Source organism: Aquarana catesbeiana, linkage group LG12 (assembly GCF_042186555.1).
Source record: "Aquarana catesbeiana isolate 2022-GZ linkage group LG12, ASM4218655v1, whole genome shotgun sequence".
Lineage (NCBI taxonomy): Eukaryota > Metazoa > Chordata > Amphibia > Anura > Ranidae > Aquarana > Aquarana catesbeiana.
Window position 1 is genome coordinate 165,043,448 of NC_133335.1, and position 21,803 is coordinate 165,065,250.

Consider the following 21,803-nt stretch of genomic DNA (forward strand, 5'->3'; position numbering starts at 1 on the left):
GGCCTCAGTTTGATCTGCAGTCACCATATTGCTGCACATGTGATCAGCTATGACACAAGCCATTTAATGACTTGAAAGTTCCATTGAGGGCCCAAGCAACCATGACAGTTATCATTCATGGCATTTACCGGATATAATTTAACCAATAAACTGATGGGTTTAGTTCCACTTTAAGAAAACATATTTCATACACAGTGTGAATAGGCCCTATGCAATAATTTTATATAGGATGCCAAAGTCAAGATTATTTTGATAAGACATCCGATTTTGGAAATAATATTATTATTATACAGGATTTATATAGTGCCAACGGTTTGTGCAGTGCTTTACAACATGAGGGCAGACAGTACAGTTACAATACAAATCAATGCAGGAGGAATCAGAGGGCCCTGCTCGCATGACAGCTAAAGTCTACACCGAGATAAGTAAACCAAAACCTTTGATGCCTGCATTTCTAGATAAGGAATTGGTCCATAATAAAAGTATTTTAAAGTAAAATTATTCTTAAAGTGGTTCTAAAGGCAAAAAGTTTTTTTTTATCTTAATGCAGTCTATGCATTAGGATAAAAACCTTCCGTGTGCAGCAGCCCCCCTAATACTTACCTGAGCCCCATCTCTATCCAGCGATGTTGTACAAGAGGTTTGGCTGTACGGGACTCTCCCTCCTCATTGGCTGAGAAAGCAGTGGGCGCCATTGGCTCCCACTGCTGTTAAAGTTAGTGAGCCAATGAGGAGGGGGGGGGGGGCTGGGCCACGGCTCCGTGTCTGCATGGACACAGAGCAGCGGCTCAGCTCGGGTGTCCCCATTCCAAAAAGCTTGCTGTGGGGGCACTTGGCATTGGTAGGGGTCAGAAACGTTGACAAGGGACCCGAGAAGAGGAGGATCTGAGCTGCTCTGTGCAAAACCACTACACAGGGCAGGTAAGTATAACATGTTTAAACAAAAAAAAAAAAAAAAAACTGAGACTTTAGTATCACTTGAATTAACTTTTTTTTTTACCTATTTATCCCCACCCCCTAGGTGCTGCACAGCCTTTGCTCTAAAAATGGCTGACCTTATACTGAACAATCATGCTACAGCCCCATTAATTCCTATTATAAAACCATACTTATGGGAGCTTCGAGCAGTTGCTTGGATGCCAACTTTCTCATAGAAATGAATGGCGGTGTGGTGTGAATGCAAAAGGTCATTTTCAGAGAAAAAGTTGTGCAGCTTGGAGCAGGGCCACATTGTGAAGATTGCTGCATCAGTGGTGAAAGTAAGTATAACACAAGGTGGGCAACATTTGAGGGTTGGAGGCAACAAAGTAAGAAAAAAAAAAAAAATTAAAGTTCTTCCCGGATTGCAATGACCCTCTCTGGCTTCCAGATCTCCATCTACCCTTGGAGGAGCTAAAACAGGCTGTGTACAGCTTTTTAACAACTCTCATGGTTTTGCCTACCCACCACTGTCTACATGTTCTCCATACACCTCTAGGTAGCATCTACAGGAGAGCAAATAATATATACAGAACCCTTTGGTGGACTCTCTATAGGAATATATAGAAAATTTACCTTGGCTGGCGAGTCTAGCTGTTTGGCTATAAAGTCAAACTTGGCTCTCTTCTGCCATACTTGTGGAGGAGTGTCCTTCCAGGGTTCCAAACCCTCCTTACTCCACCCAAAATGCATAAAAAAAAAGCTACAAATAGCCACTGCCTTCTTTAATATCCTTCTAGCAGTCTTGTCTTTATGGCACTCCACTGCATTGCACCACACAATGACTTTGGTGAACAGCTCAGTGTGTAGATGGATGTTCTTGTCAAATGCAGCCTTTTTCATTCCAACATAGTGCTGCTCAAACGCATGCATTCAAATTAAAAACTCAGCATTTGCAAGAAAAAAATGTCCTGCAATAGGAATTGTGCAACACTAATGCCGCGTACACACGACCGGACTTTCCAGCAGAAAAGGTCCGACGGAACGAATCCATCGAACATTCCAATCATGTGTTGGCTTCAGTGGACCTTTTCTGTCAAAAAATCTGACCAAGCTTAGAAATAGAACATGTTTCAAAACTTTCCGATGGACTTGATTCCTATAGAAAAAAAACGTTCGTCTGTATGCTAGTCCGACGGACCGAAAACGACGCAAGGGCAGCTATTGGCTACTGGCTATTGAACTTCCTTTTCTAGTCTGGTTGTACGTCATCACAATCGAAACGATCGGACTTTGGTGGGATCGTGTGTAGGCAAGTCCGTTTCGTCGGAACTCCGTCAAAGTCTTTCGGAGTTCAGTCCGACGAGAAGTCCGCTCGTGTGTACGCGGCATTAGCAATACAAAAAGTGTTAAACACATCGCTGAATGGCCATCTACTCTGCTGAAATCAATAGGGATCTGTTGACGTGAGAAAAAGCACAGATAATTTAATAGTGTCGCATGTATCTGTAGATATAAAACTGCTGTATACTGCAGGCAACATGAATTGCCCATCTGACGCTTAGAATATAGGTACTGAGATAAACTGGCAGAAAGATTGAAATACTGATATATTAAAGGGGTTGTAAAGGTAAAAATTTTTTCACCTTAATGCATTCTATGCATTAAGGTGAAAAAACTTCTGACAGAACCGCCGCCCCCAGCCCCCCCGTTTTACTTACCTGACGCCTCGAAAGTCAGCTTCGCGTTCCCGACATCTGTTCCTCCGCTCACCCTGGCCGCTGATTGGCTGCAGTGGATGGATTGAAAGCAGCGCAGCCATTGGCTCGCGCTGCTGTCAATCACATCCGATGACGCGGCGCGCCGGGGGGCGGGGCCGAGTGATACAGCGAGCGGCTATAGCCGCCGGCTGTATCACGGGAGCGCGCCCGCAAGCACTCACCACCGTGCGAGGGAGCTCGCATTAAGGTGGTGAATGCTTGCGGGGAGGAGCTGAAACAGCCGCCGAGGGACCCCAGAAGACGAGGTTCGGGGCCACTCTGTGCAGAACGAGCTGCACAGTGAAGGTAAGTATAACATGTTTGTTATTTTAAAAAAAAAAAAAAAACACCTTTACAAACACTTTAAGGCCTGAAGGATTTAAACACTTAAAGGGGTTGTAAAGGTAATTATTTTTTTTTTTAAAAAATAACAAACATGTTATACTTACCTTTACTGTGCAGCTCGTTCTGCACAGAGTGGCCCCGAACCTGGTCTTCTGGGGTCCCTCGGCGGCTGTTTCAGCTCCTCCCCGCAAGCATTAACCACCTTAATGCGAGCTCCCACATGGTGGTGAGTGCTTGCGGGCGCGCTCCCGTGATACAGCCGGCGGCTATAGCCGCTCGCTGTATCACTCGGCCCCGCCTCCCGGCGCGCCGCGTCATCGGATGTGATTGACAGCAGCGCGAGCCAATGGCTGCGCTGCTTTCAATCCATCCACTGCAGCCAATCAGCGACCAGGCTGAGCTGCAATGAAGATGACGAGAACGAGCAGCGAAGATTCGAGGCGTCAGGTAAGTAAAACGGGGGGCCTGGGGGCGGCGGTATTGTCAAAAGTTTTTTCACCTTAATGCATAGAATGCATTAAGGTGAAAAAATTTTTACCTTTACAACCCCTTTAATCCTTTTTTTAGGCTCTTTTTTAGGGAGAAAGTTAGTTTCAGTTTAGGGCGAATGCTTAAGGCAAGAATACTCAGCTATGCTCCAACAGTCCAAAGCAAGGTCCCTCACCGGTTCTGGCATCTTTTCCCCAGGCGCCAGTCTGTGTCCATCTTGATTGGCTGTTGCAGTCTGACATCACTCCCGTGCTTGTGAATGAATGGGAGTCATTCATTCTGGCACACTGGCACTGCGCTGGACATTGCACGTCTCTTCTGCAATTAACAGCCTGCCTGCTCACAATTTTTTAGTTTTGCCTTTAGTTCCCGTTTAAATAACAACATTGAAGAGGATCTAACCTGCAACTTGATGATCGTTTGTCAAAGCACCGTGTATCATAAACAACTGTCATGTTTTTTTTCTTCATAAAATACTGTTTTTATCTTGTGTATATGCTTTTTTTGCATCTCACACCAGCCTCCTTCAGCTACTTCCTGTCTAGATGCACCGGCATCCTGATAATGACAATGTTGGACTATCTGTGCAACGTCTGTCTACACAGCCCCTTGTAATCTCCACCAGGGGTGCATGTTATGGTGTGACAACACAGAAGCACAACTGGGAAACAGCTGTCACCCCATGAAAGGAAGTGTCTGAACAATGACCTTATGGGCAGGGTCACCAGGAATTATTTTAAATGAAAATCTGCAGATTTAAAATGATTGAAATTATTTTTTAAATGGCATTAACATGTTAAAGCATATATGTGAGATTTTTATTGATTAGGTTCATATCTACTTTAAAGGACAACTATACTCTCATACCCAAAAAATATTGTGCAAAACATCATTTATATTTATGTATGGTCCATTATTCTGCATTATACAAAATTTACATTTGATATAGGATAACATATATACCTGGTGATCCTGCCAGTGACCCCTCAGAGTGTTAGTCCTGAATGGCCTGCATTTAAAGTGGTCACCCTGATCAGCATTGCCAGATATGCTGAGAAGGAGGGTTATCAGCATTGTCACCAATCATCACAGAGCTGGTATCCAATAGTTCACCCTATGATGAACTTTGGTCTGGCACTGGGGCTTTATAAAAGGATAACTAAACCCAAGAACAATATGTATTATATTGCAACATACACTCCTTAGATGTGGTGGCTGCATTGTTTGTATTTTTTTTTCTTTTTAGCTAGGAACATTTTCAGCAAATATACAAGCTGCTTGTTGATCCTGCTAGAAATGCTGCATCATTGTCACTTTCTGTCAGCTGCACAGAAGAATATGTTCTTTTCTAGCTATCCTCTGTAAACTACAATTGCCCTGTCCCCCATATAATGGGGATGAAGAGATATGGATGTGTTTGCAGTCCATATTGGGTGAGCAACCTGACAACCATGACTCCCCTCACAGATACATTGGAGGAATGACGTAGCCACCCAAGGACAGGAAGTGTGGTATATGCAGGATCACTAGGTGAAAAAACAAAAGAAACGTAAATGAATAAAATAAAAAAAGAATGCAGCCACCACACCAAGGACTAGTAAGCTACAATATATTACATTTTTGCTCTTGGGTTTAGATACACTTTAAACAACTAACAACTTTCCTATACACATTTATTGTATATCTAAGCACTTTACACTAAAGCTTCAACTGGGCTTTTAGGACAACTACACTTTTAGATAAGCTGTACTTGGTGGATGGCTCTTCCTTTGGCATACAATCACGGTCCCATTCATAGGATTGAATGGGGATCGCAAGCTACGTGTGTGGCAGGCGGAGACCATTTTGAAGTGAAGATCTCACAAGCAGGGCCACAGGTGAAATAAGCCTCATGTTGGCAAAACTAGCAGCCACATTTCATATGAAACATGACTCTATAACTGCCAGAAATCATACAAAACTGCCAGGCTCACTGACAAATACAACAAAAGGCAATCAGGACCTAACTGTCACATGCCAGATTAGACCAGAACATAAAAGCCAACATCCAATTCCTTGCTACTGGTAAAGGCATTGTTCCTTGGCTCCAATTTCCATTAATGATCTGCGTTTTCTTAAACTTGCTGATGAATTTGATGTAGAATGGGCTCAGATCATAGACGAAAACAATAAATATATTATATAAGTACACTGGCAGTGCTATGCTCTTCACATGAAAGTACTGGCACTCCTAGACCCTACACAGCATGTGAAATGGCCTATGCTCCTATTATACATGGCTCAGCTCATATGTCTGCCACCACTGGCCTTATGTTAAAATCACTGACAAATCACTCTTATCAACAACACTGGGTCAGCCAATGACTCAGGTGATATAATTAAAGGAAAACTCCAGTTCAGAAAATAAAAAAAAAATAAAAAAAGATTTAGCATGTACTGTATAACTAAAATATGGATAGTTTTGCCAAGTTATCTTCTTATATTCATCTTTCATGTAACTTGTTCAAAGCTCTTCCCACAGAACCTGAAGTCAATTAGGTACCATTTGTCATGTCCTAAGGTTGACTACAATAAAAAATGTCATCTTTGGTGAAAAACATATACACCTTGCTGTACGCCTGCACGTACATTTAGAATGTGAGCAAGTGCATTGGCATAGCATATCTAATTATACAGAACAAAAGCAAGTAAGGATGCGCAATAAAATTTGCTAAAATCTATTGCCATCAGTATAGTGGCCCCAAAAGTGTTTTTTTTTTTTCATAAAAACTGGAGTTTTGCTTTAGGTAAATCACCCTTGTCTATTAATTCCTTCATCCCCCTGAGGATTGGACATTACTAGGCAGCTGAATTAAGCTGCACAGCCGTTAATGACACCAATGCCAACTTTTACAGCAACGAACAATGACAGGCACTGCTACTTACTGAGCACACAGCAGGCGGCGCTGTATTAGTGTGCAGATATCCACCACACACTTTCAGTGAACAATTGCCACCAATCTCTGCTGGAACAAATTTAGCAATGTCACAGCTTACATAATGTAGTGCATGTTTCAGCATTGCCAGTGCCAGGTCCCACTAGTTCAGGATTCATACACAAAATGTGAAGAGGGCAGGAACCACCTTCCTGCAAAGGCAGTGGGTGAAAATGTTGAACTTCTTAATGCTGGAGCGTGAAACAAGGTAGGAGATGAAAGCTGGCATGGGGTAGAGTCAGTGATGAGTCCTGAGCGTCTTAATGGGCGTGGGAGCCTCTCTGTGAGAGGTGTCAATGGGGAAAGCAGCAAATCTTAGAGAGAAGAGTCATCACACATCTTGAGCACCCAGCCGACCTTGTCTGTCTCCCACCTCCTGCAGAGAGATACAAGTGTCTGAAACATGGTATGGATGCCTCCTCTTCTGTGCAGGAACCCCAGGGTAATAGCCATCTAAAGAAAAGGAAAGGACATTATATATAAACCAGACAGAAAGAAATCTATAGGATGTGGATATGTAATGTCTGGAATGAAAATGATGGGCAAATAACATGAAATTCTTTGGGTTGGGTAAAAGAAAAGAATACAGAACATTAAAAAAAGACAAATTAGACAAAACTAGATACTGAGCCTTTTGCATGAAAGTGGACCAAGAACCACCACAGCCAAAAAGACTCTCTCTTTCATTTTCTAACCTAAGCTAGAAATATGTAAGGAAGGATCTGATTGGTTGCTAGAGGCAACACAAAAAAGGCCTTTAAATGCTTAAGGCTCATTCTATTCACTACAGTATGACGTGATTAACACAGAAATGTTAATATATAGTCTAAAACTGAACCATGAAAAACACACAATAAAGTACATTCAAGCAAATTAAAAACAAACCTTTTCCATGTCTTTTAAAACTGTAACCCTGACATATATGGGCAGATTTCAAGAAGATTCAATGGCAATAACACAAACATTTTAATTAGAATGACTAAGTTTTTAATCAATAGCTAATAATATCCCATTGATAGCAATCATCAAAAATAATACATTTGCAGAGAATGTCCACTCAACAAGTTGGAACATCATTACAATTATTGTCTCCATTTTTTATCCATTGTTCATAATTCTAGACTTTCACATTTTTAATTGAATCTTTTGAAAAATTGCCCATCTCCAGTCTAAGGATGTATATATATTCTAAATGTATATACATGGACAATATAATGGTTTATAACAATGGGAAAAGTGTGAAGTTTTAGAGGCTCTTTAATAATGACCAGAAATAGCACTGTTTTATTCAAACCATCAAACTATGTCCTACCTAATCTCCAATTGGAATGGGCTGGGGATCCGGAACAGCCACTGCGGATGGGCGGAAGAGAAAGAAACAAAAAGACAGTGGTAGAGAAGAGACTGAAGCAGAAGTAGGCAGATAGGAGAATGGACAACAGAGGTGAGGAAAGCACATATTTAAGCAGACAAGTGGGGCAGCAGCCTTAAAGCTGAACTCCAGGAAAACAAACTCTTGCCTCAAAGTGGGGCTGCAAGGGTTAATGGCTCATTTAGGTCTAGGGGATTTGGGAAAGCACTTTTTACTTACCCGAGCCGTCACTCCTGCAGGCTTCTCGGCACTGCTGGACTGTTTCCTGCAGCCTCTTCTCCCCTGCATTCCAGCAGTCTTTTCTCCCCTGCATTCCAGAAGTCTAAGGTCCTCTGACATCAAGACGGATGCAGGGTCCATAGCACTGCATTGGATGGGAGAATGTCAAAGGACAGTTCATTTCCAGAGCACGGTGGAGCACCACCCGGTCAGGGGAGTAGAGGATCAGATCAGTAAAAATAGGAATTTTGACATACAGTACTTGTAAATTTCACATTTTGGAGAACAGTACAGGACATGTGAGTTGAGTCCTAGACCATGGGTTATATGCCTTAACCTTCAGATGATTGGACTCTTGACAAAAGCTTTGCTGGGAAACCCCCCCCCAGTGTACCCATATAATTTCACAGTAAAGCATTTGAGCACAAAGAAAGGGCACTGTGTGGTAAAGAGCACCTGATGGAGGACACAGAGGGGCAAAGATCGCAACGGCGTCAAGAAGAGCAACTTCTGGCAAAAAGGAGTCCACAAGGTGTGCAAAGCCAAGGTGTTGGATATAGGAACCCTAAAAGCCAAATTAGGACCCACCAGGGCTAGATGTTTTTTGTGATTCTAAATAGAAGTCACAGCAAGAGAAATGGGAACAAGCTGGAGTTCCCTATTGCCACACTAGGTGAGAACAACCTCACATGACAAGTTAGTGGGGGAAGCAATCTGCATGCTCCTGAGAGAAATGGGGCACCCAATCCAATACAGAGGTTGGAATGTAGCTAACTGATAAAAATCAAGGCATTTGAGATACTGGAACATATCTGGGTGGGAGTCATCATTAAAGATGTATGTACAGCAGACAGTGACCAGGCTATAGGCGACCAGCCTGGAGGTTGGTTACTGTAGGTAGAATAGATGTTTTTGGAGCAGCAGGGGATGTGCATTTTTGAGTGGATAAGGGTCTATGTGCAGAATTTTTAAAAGTCCTTGTAATACTCCCTAAGAGGGAAGGCACTGATTACCCTTTGTGATTGCAGCAAGCAAGTAAGTCTAGCAGAGGAAAAAAAAACGGCGAGAGGACAGCAACAGAGCATCTTAGTGTACCTTTTGCTTTAAGTCAGGGGGTCTCCAAACACTCTAAACAAAGGGCCAGTTTACTGTCATTTAGACTTAAAGGGGGTCGGACTGTGGCCATTGGGAGTAGAAATTGCCCTGGCATCAGTTGGAGGAATAGTGTCCAATCTTTGGTGTCAATGGGAGGAATAGTGCCCCATCATTGGTATCAGTGGAGAAATAGAGCCCCATTGTTGGTGTCCTTGGGTGGAATAGATCCCCATTGTTTATGTCAGTTTGAGGAATAGTGCCCCATCATTGATGTCACCACCAGGAATTATGCCCAATTGTTGGTGTCAGTGGAAGGAATAACGTCTTATATTTGTGGGAGGAAAAGTACCGCAAAGGCCGGATAAAGGCGAGGAAAGAGCTGCATCGGGCTGCAGTTTGGAGAACACTGCTTTAAGTCAGAAGATTCTGTAGGATCATCTTCTGTATATGCAAAGAAAGTTATTATTGATTTCTCCACTTTTCCATGGCCTGAGAAAGTGATAAGGCAGCAATGGCCAGTTGCCAAAGCAAAGGGGGAATTCAAAAGAGTCCCCAGATGCCTATCAACCGATTCCTTAAAGGAGGGAATACAATCATCGGAAACAGTAGATTGAGTATGCAAGAATGGCCAGGTCCACAGTTGGAACAGTCCAAATTGTCTTAAAATCCCCTTCCATAGGGTACAAGGCATCAAAATTATCAGGAGGTGGGAATAATCTCTCTGAGTTGGAACAAACATGATATAGGAATAGACTTCTCTGTGCTCAGAAGAATATGTGGGGGAATAATATTACTAGATGGATCAAGAGACTTAAAAGCATTGCTTTCAAGTTCACAGTAGCCAAAATGTGGCGAGAAGCAGAAGTAACTTCACTAGATTCTGGCGGTGAAAAAAATCACCCACAGACTCTGCTAAAAAGTTAGCGCCCCCCCCCCCCCCCTTTAATTCTGCAAATGGACATGCATTAGGCATCTGTAAGGTAGACCAATTTAGGGGTCTGCAGTGATGTCCCTGTGATACCATTCTCCCAACCAAAAGAACTGCTATCACTTGGAAAGGCTCTTGGAGTTTCCTCAGGGCCTGCAGCGGAATCTATGCTGTTTGTCCCATGTGCTACTGCTCCTGATCACCTGCAGTACTCCATATTGAGGATTTACTCATGGAATAGATTCTAACTGAATAAACTAGGCTCAAGTCGAGTTCCTGTGACTGTATTTCTAAGGTATCAGACAACAGGTGAGACGGCAAAGAATCAGCTTACACTGTGAACAGCAGTGGCAGCCAGAACTGTGCAATTTAAGAGTCTTATACGCACTGCATTACTAGCCAGAAAGGAACTTCCATTAGTTAGATGGAAGAAAAGACCGCCAGTTTTAAATAGGTAAATGTTATAACCAGTGGCGGCCGCTCCCTTAGGGGGCGCTGCGCCCCCCTAATCCATGCGCCCGGCCCCTAATCTACATGCAGGGTGTCAGATGCATGGATTTCAATGGGGTTTTTTTTTTTGAAGCACATGATTAGAGCCTGAGGCTCTAATTGGCTTCAAAAAAGGTGGGCTCGAGATGCCCTGAGCCCATCCAGTTGTGTGACAATAGCGAATATTCGCTATTGTCTTCCTGCTTCTCTTCCCGGGCCAGTCAAGCAGCGGGTCTTAAGACCCGATTGGCTGAGAGGAGAAGCAATCGCATTGGCTGTCATGGAGGAAGCCGCAGAGGAGGAGGAGACGCAGGGTGAAGCCACCGTGAAGAATCAAGGACTAGTATGTAAAGCTACAGAGAAACCCTGTCTTTCCTTATCCACATTGCTAGTCCTGTTCAGAGATCAGGCTTTGCCAGTTGCGGTGCACAAACTCCCACAGGGGTCTTCAACGTCTGGGTGCCACGGAAATAGACCACAGCCCTTGGCCTGTATAGTACCTGGCAGCAAACTGTACTCATTGCATTCAGCGCCAAGAAATGCCCATGCAGGATTCAGTGTTCAAAACAAACATTACAGACCAGGTACAATTTCAAAGATGTACTTTGAGGTTAACCGATCATGAAACTGCTAGTAAACCATAAAGCAATAAGCAGTTAGATTTTGACAGAAGTGTCAGTTGAAGAAAGAAGGTAAAATGGAATAAAAAAATCTCTCCAACAACTGAAGGGGTCTAACACCTAAGGACAATAGCAAACAATTGGAACCGCATGGACTTGGCAGGGTTAAATGGGTATACTGGGGGCAGATCCCAACACAGATTTTGCCAGTGTCCAATTACCCGAAGGTAATAGTATATAACCCATGGTTTAAGAATCAACTCCTACCTCCTGTACTGTATAATTAAGATATGCTTTTACTGTCCCCTTGACAGAAACAAGCATTTAACCCTTGTAGTGCAGGTGCAGCCCCACTGAAAGAAGGAGTTTAAGTTTTACTGAAGTTGGACTTTTAAATGAACCTGTGGCCAGGGTAGGGATTAACATGTATTTAAATATCCTTACGAGGCAATCAATGCACTTTGATACTTTATTGACTTCTGTAGCAGCAAGTACTGTAGAGCAAATTATCTCTAACTACCCTGTCAGGTTTTTATCATTCATTCAGTGCCGCCGACCATAGACGGCAGCGCTGATCTGTGTATTCTGATGAAGGAGAGGTTTCCTTGCCGTCAGGATACAATAGCTCAGCAGGAAGGATTCCCCCATCCACTTCACATGTGTGAATGGGGGGATAGGGTCATTTATTTATGTTCAACCCGCAGGTTGAACGAAAAAAAAATGGATAATGTAGAGTATGGGCTGCATTAGACAACACCAATGCTTCTGCCATATACTTTGAGGATGAATTGCTCCAGAGCTCTACAGCTACAGAGATCAGTGAGGTCTGCAGAGATCATTTACCGCTTGTTAAGGATATGTAAATACTTCAATGTCCATAGCCTGGCCACAGGTTCCAATCCAACTGCACTGTGCAAAATCTTTTAGATTTACCAACAACTACACAAGGAAACAAATCAACTAAAACCCAATCAGGTAGGCCTTGCACTACACAATTGTAGATAAAATAAAAGGAAATTATACACACAGAGTGTAACTTGAATGGCCAGTTTAAGAATATTTTCTTTTCTTTATTTGTTCATTTTTATTTTCCATTAATTTACCCATTTATTCTGCTAAATACTAGAAGGGACAACAAGGCAGAAGTCAGAACTCCAGATCGATATTACAGTGTAAATGTTACATTATTAGATGAATAATAGCTGTAAAAGCCATCCAACAGCAGCCGGCTATATCTTATATGAATAGGCGACTGCAAAACCAATCCAACAACTGCTTGCTGTAGAAATCGTATCTTTAGAGTCAAATGTGGCAGACCGAGATAAGGAAGCTCTGAAATATCCACTGTAGTCACCAATAACCATATACTGAATCTCTATTAAATCCAGCTTCAGGATGCCTCACCATTGCTACCAGACACGGCTGGCAACTCCTGAACTTCAAGGGACCCAAGGAGAGGCAACCTATTATGTAACAGGTAAGAGAGGACAAAGTACAAAATATGACTGTCTGATAATTTTGGGTGGATCGGATGACCACTGCTCTGTCTATAGCTATCTTTCAGGACAAATCTTGTTTTTTTAGGATGCTGCAGCACTACACAGGTTGGATTTTCCTGTCATTTTTATTCCCTCCTCTTGCATAAAGTCAATATTGAGGAAGCCAGCCCAGTACACATACATGCGCACATGTGTGATATATGTATTCATGTTTTTCACGCTAATGGAAAGTCTTGAACTTGCATTAAACCACATTTGTTTAGTTTATTACCCTTTAAAGGCTTGCCCTTTCGTTCACGATATTATGATACCTTGACCATTATTAACTTGACTTTTAGATTATATTATTAGTAGCTTGACCTTTATTTTAAAGCATGAGTTAGCTAACCACACATGAAATCAAACTGTCACACCATACAACAATTTTAAGGATTTCCTGAGAATCTGGCTGTTCCTGAAGAGACATCAGAATACTTTTTGCACAGGTATCTTCAGCCCACATCCAGGTGTAAAATTAAATATGAACCTATATTTCAACAGCCTACCGGCCTTACATGCATAATTCGCACATGCCTAAACAAAGGCATTTAATCAAATACATCTGCGATTCCCAAAAAGCATTTTTTAGCTAGTACAGAAGCTCCACAAACTGTTGGGACATTTGTATGTTAAGGCATTCCATGTAAAAGATACCCATGACAGGCAGAAATGACCTTGCAGATCATAAAAGGTGTTGCATAAAAACTGTAATGGTGTGGAAAAGATGGTAGTGACAATTTGAGTTCATGCATTGTGGTCCAACACCATGCTAAAGCTCAATTTATACATCTGTTTACTTGCTAATAGCATGATCAGTTGTTGCAAATTCTTCTACTTACCTCCCAATATAAGGGTGGACTTACTTGGCGAGTGGGCACTGGGATAAGGTAGGTGTTTTGTGGGCGATGATAAATGAACATTTCTAAGCATTTGAAGTGCTTATTACAACTACAACTGGTTGCCAATTGTCCCTATTTGTCACCAGCACGTGTCGGTTGGTAAAAAGATTGTGGCAGGTCCTGGCACTCTGGTGACAAGTTTAAGGGTGGGCATTGTTTCCATTGAGACATCCGACTGTTTTATGACCAGCGTAGCCCCTACAAGATGCATGGCACATAAACTTGTCTCATCTAAATGAAAAGCATGGCCTCAATTAGTTCTTCAGTATAATGATATAGTTCTATGCACAGAGTGGATCTCACAAAATACTATTTATAGCGAAATGTCTGTATCTGTATAATTGTCCTGTGTATTCATCTCTGTATTGTATGCAAGCTAAGCAAGTCTATAATAAAAGTTTCTTTTAATAACTCTCCTTCCTGGCAACACATTATAACCTTTTCTTTGGTCTTCTGTTGCTCTGTTCAGCCACAGATGCATGGAAAGAAACCCCATGTATGCATGAGTCACTTTACTTGGAGCTTAAACACTCCCACAGTGACAATGCAGGTCCCATCCCTAAGCATCAGCACTATCACATAATGATAAGGCAAGTGAATAATCAGCTTCATACTTGGAAGTATGGGGGGGGATTTATCAAAACTGGAGAAGCATGGCAACGAATCAGCTTCTAGCCTCAGCTTGTTCAGATAAGCTTTAAAACGAAAGATAGAAGCCAAGTGGTTGCCATGCAGAGCGGATCTAGATCCTGGTTCATCCAGTTATGATAAATTTCCCTCCAGGTATTTTTTTTTTTTGCTCACAAAAGCTAAAAATTGAAGGGCCTTTGGGAGCGAAGGAAAAGTTAGAAAGTGATAGTAAGGAAGAAGAAATTCAAGTAAACCTGCACATTGCCGTACCTTGGCAAACCACAGGTAAGCGGAACTCAACCCATTGATTTAATGGTTTTCTAACAGTTACATTCAAGGCATGTCGTGAATGATAACTATTTAACCAAACTGTCATGCCATTAAATGACTGGTGTCACAACTGATCACATGTGCAGCACCTTGCCAACTGCAGATCAAACAGAGGCTAAGATGTCACCTCCTTTGGCTATAATGGATAGGAGGGTTTAGTTCCACTTTAATTACTTTTTATCTCAATGGGACTCATGTATCAGTGTGACGCAAGAACTGCCTTTTATGGAAAAAAGTCTGGCATTTTGCTTCTCAGCCAACTTTATGATAATGATGTTTTGCAATCATTTGATAAGTTGGCAGTGAAGCATCATTTGTCCAATAAATTATTTTTTCTATATTTACAGTTACGGCATGCTTTGCAGAGTCAAGCAAAGGCCTTTCTATTAAAATATAATCCTTCATCAGTTCTAGCTTTGGCAGTATCTGTAAGAGGTGTTAAACAGGGACTCATAGGAAGTATATATTCTTCTACAACCCCTGGCAAAAATTATGGAATCACCAGTCCCTGAGGATGTTCCTTCAGTGGTTTATTGTTGTAGAAAAAAAGCAGATCACAGACATGCCCAAAAACTAAAGGCATTTCAAATGGCAACTTTCTGGCTTTAAGAAACACTAAAAGAAATCAAGAAAAATAATTGTGGTGGCCAGTAACACTTAGATTTATAGAACAAGCACAGGGAATAAATTATGGAATCACTCAACTCTGAGGAAAAAATTATGGAATCATGAAAAACAAACAAACAAAATAACACTCCAACATATTACTAGTACTTTGTTGCACCACCTCTGGCTTTTATAACAATATGCTTGCAGTCTCTGAGGCATTGACTTAATGAGTGATAAACAGTACTCTTCATCAATCTGGCTCCAGCCTTCTCTGATTGCTGTTGCCAAATCATCTTTGCAGGTTGGAGCCTTGTCATGGACCATTTTCTTTAACTTCCACCACAGATTTTCAATTGGATTGAGATCTGGACTGTTTGCAGGCCATGACATTGACCTTATGTGTCTTTCTTCAAGGAATTTTTTCACAGTTTTTGCTCTATGGCAAGATGCATTATCATCTTGATAAATGATTTCATCATCCCCAAACATCCTTTCAATAGATGGGATAAGAAAAGTGTCCAAAATTTCAATGTAAACCTGTGCATTTATTGAAGATTTAATGACAGCCATCTCTCCAGTGCCTTTACCTGACATGCAGCCCCATATCATAATTGACTGTGGAAATTTGCATGTTTTCTTCAGACAGTCGTCTGCATAAATCTCATTGGAATGGCACCAAACAAAAGTTCCAGCATCATCACCTTGCCCAATGCAGATTCGAGATTCATCACTGAATATGACTTTCATCCAATCATCCACAGTCCACGATTGCCTTTCCTTAGCCCATTGTAACCTGTTTTTTTGTGTTTAGGTGTTAGAGATGGCTTTCTTTTAGCTTTTCTGTATGTAAATCCCATTTCCTTTAGGCGGTTTCTTACAGTTCGGTCACAGATGTTGACTCCAGTTTCCTCCCATTTGTTCCTCATTTGTTTTGTTGTACATTTTCTGTTTTCAAGGCATATTGCTTTAAGTTTTCTGTCTTGACGCTTTGATTTCTTCCTTGGTCTACCAGTATGCTTGCCTTTAACCACCTTCCCATGTTGTTTGTATTTGGTCCATGTTTTAGACACAGCCGATTGTGAACAACCAACATCTTGTGCAACACTGCGTGATGATTTACCCTCTTTAAGGAGTTTGATAATCCTCTCCTTTTTTTCAATTGACATCTCTGGTGTTGGAGCCATGCTTCATGTCAGTCCACTTGTTGCAACAGCTCTCCAAGGTGTGATCACTCCTTTTTACCTACATACTAACAAGCAGATTTAATCTGATGCAGGCGTTAGTGTTTGTAATTAAAATTTACAGGGTGATTCCATAATTTTTTCCTCAGAATTAAGTGATTCCATAATGTATTACCTGTGCTTGTTCTATAAATCTAACTGTTACTGGCCACCACAATTATTTTTCTTGATTTCTTTTAGTGTTTCTTAAAGCCAGAAAGTTGCCATTTGAAAAGCCTTTAGTTTTTGGCCATGTCTGTGATCTGCTTTTTTTCTACAACAATAAACAACTGAAGGAACATCCTCAGGGACTGGTGATTCCATAATTTTTGCCAGGGGTTGTATACAAATGATAACTAGAACTAATTCACAAGAGGGTAGTTTTGGACGGTGGAATAGAGATCTAGAGACACTTTGTGATGAGGAGTGGGGTCAAGCCTTAAAAAAATTATTTAGGGTATCCTTATCCTCCTCACAGTGTTTGACTTATTTATCATTCATAGAGTCTATTATACTCCTCCAAAACTGCACTCTTGGGGTAAAGCAAATACACCAAATTGTCCAAGATGTACAACTGGCACAGGCACACTTATGCATATGTTGTGGCGATGTCCAAAATTGCACCGCTAGTGGAAGGGTGTATTTGATACTCTAAATTCCCTGTGTTTTACACAAGTACAGCTTGATTCAAAAATTGCCCTGCTAGGGATTATACCTGAAGATACCCTCCCAGTTGAAATGCACGTGATGTGGCTGAGAACTATGTATATGGCTCGCAAACTTATATTACAAAAATAGATATCAAATTACCCACAAACGATAGATCAATGGATCAAAGCAACTAATCTTAATTTAAGAGGAGAACTGACATATAAACATAGGAGGTGCCCTAAAAAATGTGTAAAAATTTGGCAATGTTGGTTTCCAACTTACCTAAGAAGTCAGCGGAGTATATTGATGATAATATGGAAAGTTAATTTTGAGACAGAATTCTGGATGGAAATAATTAAATGTGAATATATGTAGTATCTACGGTAGTAATGTGTTGAAGGGGTATAAGTAACGAGTGAAATATAGTTTGGTGAGCGCAGATATGGAGGTTTTTTTTTGGTTTTTATTATTTGTGGGTGGGATTTGGCTGGGTAATGTTTTAAAATGTTTTATGTGTTTTTCTTTTATGTTGCATAATGAAAAAAACCTCAATAAAAATTATTTGATAAAAAAAAAAAAAAAAACTGCCTTTACAACCCCTAACATTCAACCTTTCATTCCCCAACTGTCATGTCCCAGTGCAGGTTAGAATCAGATTTTAGGCTTGATTCACCAAGTTATAACACAAGTGTTATCTGTCATAAGGATCAAAATTTTCAGGACAAACAGTTGTTTATAAGTGAAATGAGTCAGCTATCTTTGCAGCACCATAAATAGCTTGTCCCGCCATGTCTTGCCTCATGCAGCAGAAGCCTGTTAAGGGGTCCTATGCTTTAAAGCCCCAGTAGCGCAGAAAGCCCAAAGGGTGCTGCAATATTATTGTAGGGACATGCCAATGTACACGTTGGGCAGCAGGGTCAGGCCGAGCAGGAAGCAGTGAGCACAGCTGACACATAGTGAACATGAACTTTTACAGCAGTTAAGTGACACGTGAGTTATAGAGACAGGAAAAGCAAATATAGTATAAAATACACAAACTGTGAAAAGGAGAAAAGAAAGTGACTAGATGAGGAAAAACTGGAAGGAAAGCAACTTAAAACTTGAAAGTGGAAAAAGCATTGCCTGGACTGAGGGTCTGAAGGATTATTCTTTTTCCCTTAACTACCATATTCTCACATTCTGCACTAGACACAGGAAAGGAAAAACTGGAATGGTTGGAATGAACAGCAAGAATCATCCTTCCTTAGGACACTTTTTATAAGGTCTATAGTGTTGGGGAAATGCAGAGTGGGCATATGAACAATTGGTGAAGAGAAGCACAAAATAATTAAAGGGACCTCTGGAGATAGAAATATGAAAGCTGCCATTGATGACTTGTTCTTAAAGCAGTACTCAACTCCCCCAAACTGCCAAGCATTTTTGACCTATATTCCTGGGTTCTCTTCTGAACACATTCCCACCCACACCCCTTAAACGTTTAGGGCAGTATGGGCAGTATACGTCCAGGGACAAATGCTCAAAATACAAGCAGTCTGTGTTCCAAGTATTTGTCCCTGGACAGCCCATCTGTGCCCTCCGCCCACAGCAAAACACCAGAGGCTCATTCAGCAGGGCTAAATGCTCAGTGTGCCTAAGACCTAAAAATACCTATGGGTATACGCTGGGAGAAAAGAAGTAGAAGTGTGCCAACCTGAGGTCTTCAGTATAAAACAAATACAAGTAGATGGACTCAGAATATGACATAGGTAAATACCAAGCAGACAGGAGGCCAATCATTCATTTAGGAGACTTAAAGTGAGCAGAGTGCTCTGCTGTTTAAAGGAGACATGTCACAGATATAAATATCAGAGATGCCATTGCTAATCTCCTGAGCTGCCTGCCTGACTGTCATGCTCATCCACTGACTTTAAAGGCACAGTTTAAAGATAAGCTTTGAGATTCAAACAGTAGACATGGCCTTTGAATTTCTTATTTAGTGCTCCAATTCACTCCAGTCCCTTTTTCAATGATCTAGGAATCCTATTTGTTTACCAGTTTGAAATGCAGGCGTAGTATTTTCAAACACACTCAGGCCGGGTTCACACTGCTCTGACATGCCATTCCAACTTTGCCCTGCGACTTCATGGGACTTTAATGAATGGAATCCGACCATACGAGGCCTTTTGAGTCTGGTATGAATCTTGAGGGAGAACCCCATACCCAAATTTTTCTTGACCTGCCGGGCTGCATGCTCGGACAAGGGTCTGGTATGGATTCTGGGGGGGACCCCGCGCTGTTTTTTTTTTTTTGGTGTGAGGTTCCCCCTCAAGATCCTCAGAGCACAAGTCACATGCCACAAGTGATGATAATGACCGGACTTGGATGCGACTTACATTCAAATCAATGGGCTGAAATCGTGCTCAAGTCGGACAGGAACCTTTTTCAAAGTCGGACCAGTTAAGACAGGTCTCATTAGGAACAATTTATTTTGACATGTCATGCAACTTATGCTCTCGAAGTCGGAGCAAATGTCGGACCAGTGTGAACCAGCCCTCATTCAGATGCATTCAAGGTCACTCATCTGTTCCTAACTACAGGTAACCACTGAGTGTGCAGATATATGCAAATAACGATGATTCCTTACAGCCTGTCAGTTCATTATACAAGCTGAGCAGCTGCAACTGATCACATTCACCTGTGATGCGGTGCTGGAATCTGCTGTCTCAGATGATCGCCCGTGTGAAGAAGGCCTACCTGTCATTCATATACAATATAGAAAACCAGAAATTAACTGTCAGCGCTAGTTAATTTGGCAAAGCCGCCAGTCACATTCAAATTTGCTTTGGAAGATTGAACCTGATCAGTGAAACATCAAATAGAGAGAGAAATGTAAAGGTGTCAGTAAGCAGACCCACCCATATGTGAGATCTTTGAAATCTGGTTGCATTGGATCACTTGGAAAGTATGACAATTGCTGCCTGTTAAATCCCAAGCTTAGGTAAAAAAAAATAAAAAATATTCAGCATTATATTTTAGCATATTTAGTGAGGATTTGGCGAGGGATAAGTGTTTCTTGTGCTGTTGCCAACTGTCCTAGTTGAAATCCGAAACTCTCCAGACCCCCATACTAGTACCCTATTAATACGAACCACTGGACCTGTCATATGCATCAAGAGGGCTGACTATGCCTGTCCTTTCCACCTTGCTCCTCCATTCATAGAAGCTCTATTATAGTTTCCATGAATGAAAATTTAGGAGGCAGATATTTCATTCATAGTTACATAGTTGGCAAGGTTGAAAAAAGTCCACCCAGTCCAACCTGTGTGTGTGCGCTTTTATGTCAATATTACATTGTATATCCCTGTATGTTGTGAACGTTTAGGTGCCTATCTAATAGTTTTTTGAAATTATCGATGCTCCCTGCTGAAACCACTGCTTGTGCAATAGAATTCCACATCCTTACCGCTCTTAAAGTAAAGAACCCTCTACGCAGTTTAAGGTTAAACCACTTTTCTGCTAATTTTAGTGAATGGCCACGAGTCTTTTAAAATGCCCTATCACTGAAAAGTTTTACCCCTATTGTGGGGTCACCAGTATGGTATTTGTACACTGAAATATCCCCTCTCAAGCATCTCTTCTATAGAGAGAATAAGTTCAGTGCTTGTAATCTTTCCTCATAACTAGGATCCTCCAGTCCCTTTATTAGCTTTGTTGCCCTTCTCTGGGCTCTCTCCAGTTCCAGCACATCTTTCCTGAGGACTGGTGCACAGAACTGTACCGTATACTCCAGGTGCAGCCAGACCAGAGTCTTGTAGAGTGGGAGAATTATCATTTTATCTCTAGAGTTAATTCCCTTTTAAATGCATGCCAATATTGTATGGGCTTTGCTTGCAGCATTCCATTGCTGAGCCTGTCATCTACTAGGACACCCAGGTCCTTTTCCATCCTAGATTCCCCCAGAGGTTCTCCCTCTAGTGAGTAGATTGCATTTCTGTTTTTGCCACCCAAATGCATTATTTTACATTTTTCTACATTAAACCTAATTTGCCATGTAGTTGCCCACCCCATTCATTTGTTCAGATCTTCTTGCAAGGTTTCCACATCCTGCAGAGAAGCTATTGCCCTGCTTAACTTAGTATCATCCGCAAATACTGAGATCGAGCTTTTTATCCCATCATCCAGATCATTTATGAACAAATTACATAGTATGGGTCCCAGGATAGAACCCTGGGGGACCCCACTCTTCACACCGGACCATTCCGAGTACTCATCATTTATCAATACCCTCTGAACTCGCCCCGGTAGCCAGTTTTAAATCCATGTACTCACCCTTTGGTCCATGGCGACAGACCTTAGTTTGTACAGTAAACGTTTATGAGGAACTGTATCCAATGCTTTTGCAAAATCCAGATACACCACATCTATGGGCCTACTTTTAGCTAGATGGCAGCTCATCGCCTCATAGAAGGTTAATAGATTGGTTTGGCAAGAACGATTCTTCATGAATCCATGCTGATTACTGCTAATGATACCGTTTTCATTACTAAAATCTTGTATATAGTCCCTTATCATCCCCTCCAAGAGCTTGCAAACTATTGACGTTAAGCTAACTGGTCTGTAGTTCCCATGGATATATCTTGGTCCTTTTTTAAATATTGGTGCTACATTGGCTTTTCTCCAATCAGTTGGTACCAAACCAGTCAGTAGACTGTAAAAAATTAGGAACAATGGTCTGGC

At 41.5% G+C, this 21,803-nt stretch overlaps 1 protein-coding gene across 6 annotated transcripts in view; it reads right to left on the bottom strand.

Moving 5' to 3' along the window:
• Window positions 1-3,047: 3,047 nt before the first annotated feature.
• Window positions 3,048-21,803, bottom strand: part of RNF157 (ring finger protein 157) — a 136,602-nt gene continuing 117,846 nt past the window's right edge. For 3 of the 6 annotated variants that reach the window (XM_073606160.1, XM_073606158.1, XM_073606159.1), the window contains exon 20: window positions 3,048-6,940. In XM_073606160.1, the coding sequence (XP_073462261.1) occupies window positions 6,819-6,940 (122 nt within the window). In that variant the 3' untranslated portion in view covers window positions 3,048-6,818. Of the gene's footprint in view, window positions 6,941-7,799; window positions 7,841-7,872; window positions 8,224-21,803 lie in introns of those variants that run through there. The other 3 variants (XM_073606162.1, XM_073606161.1, XM_073606163.1) reach the window with 3 other exon arrangements.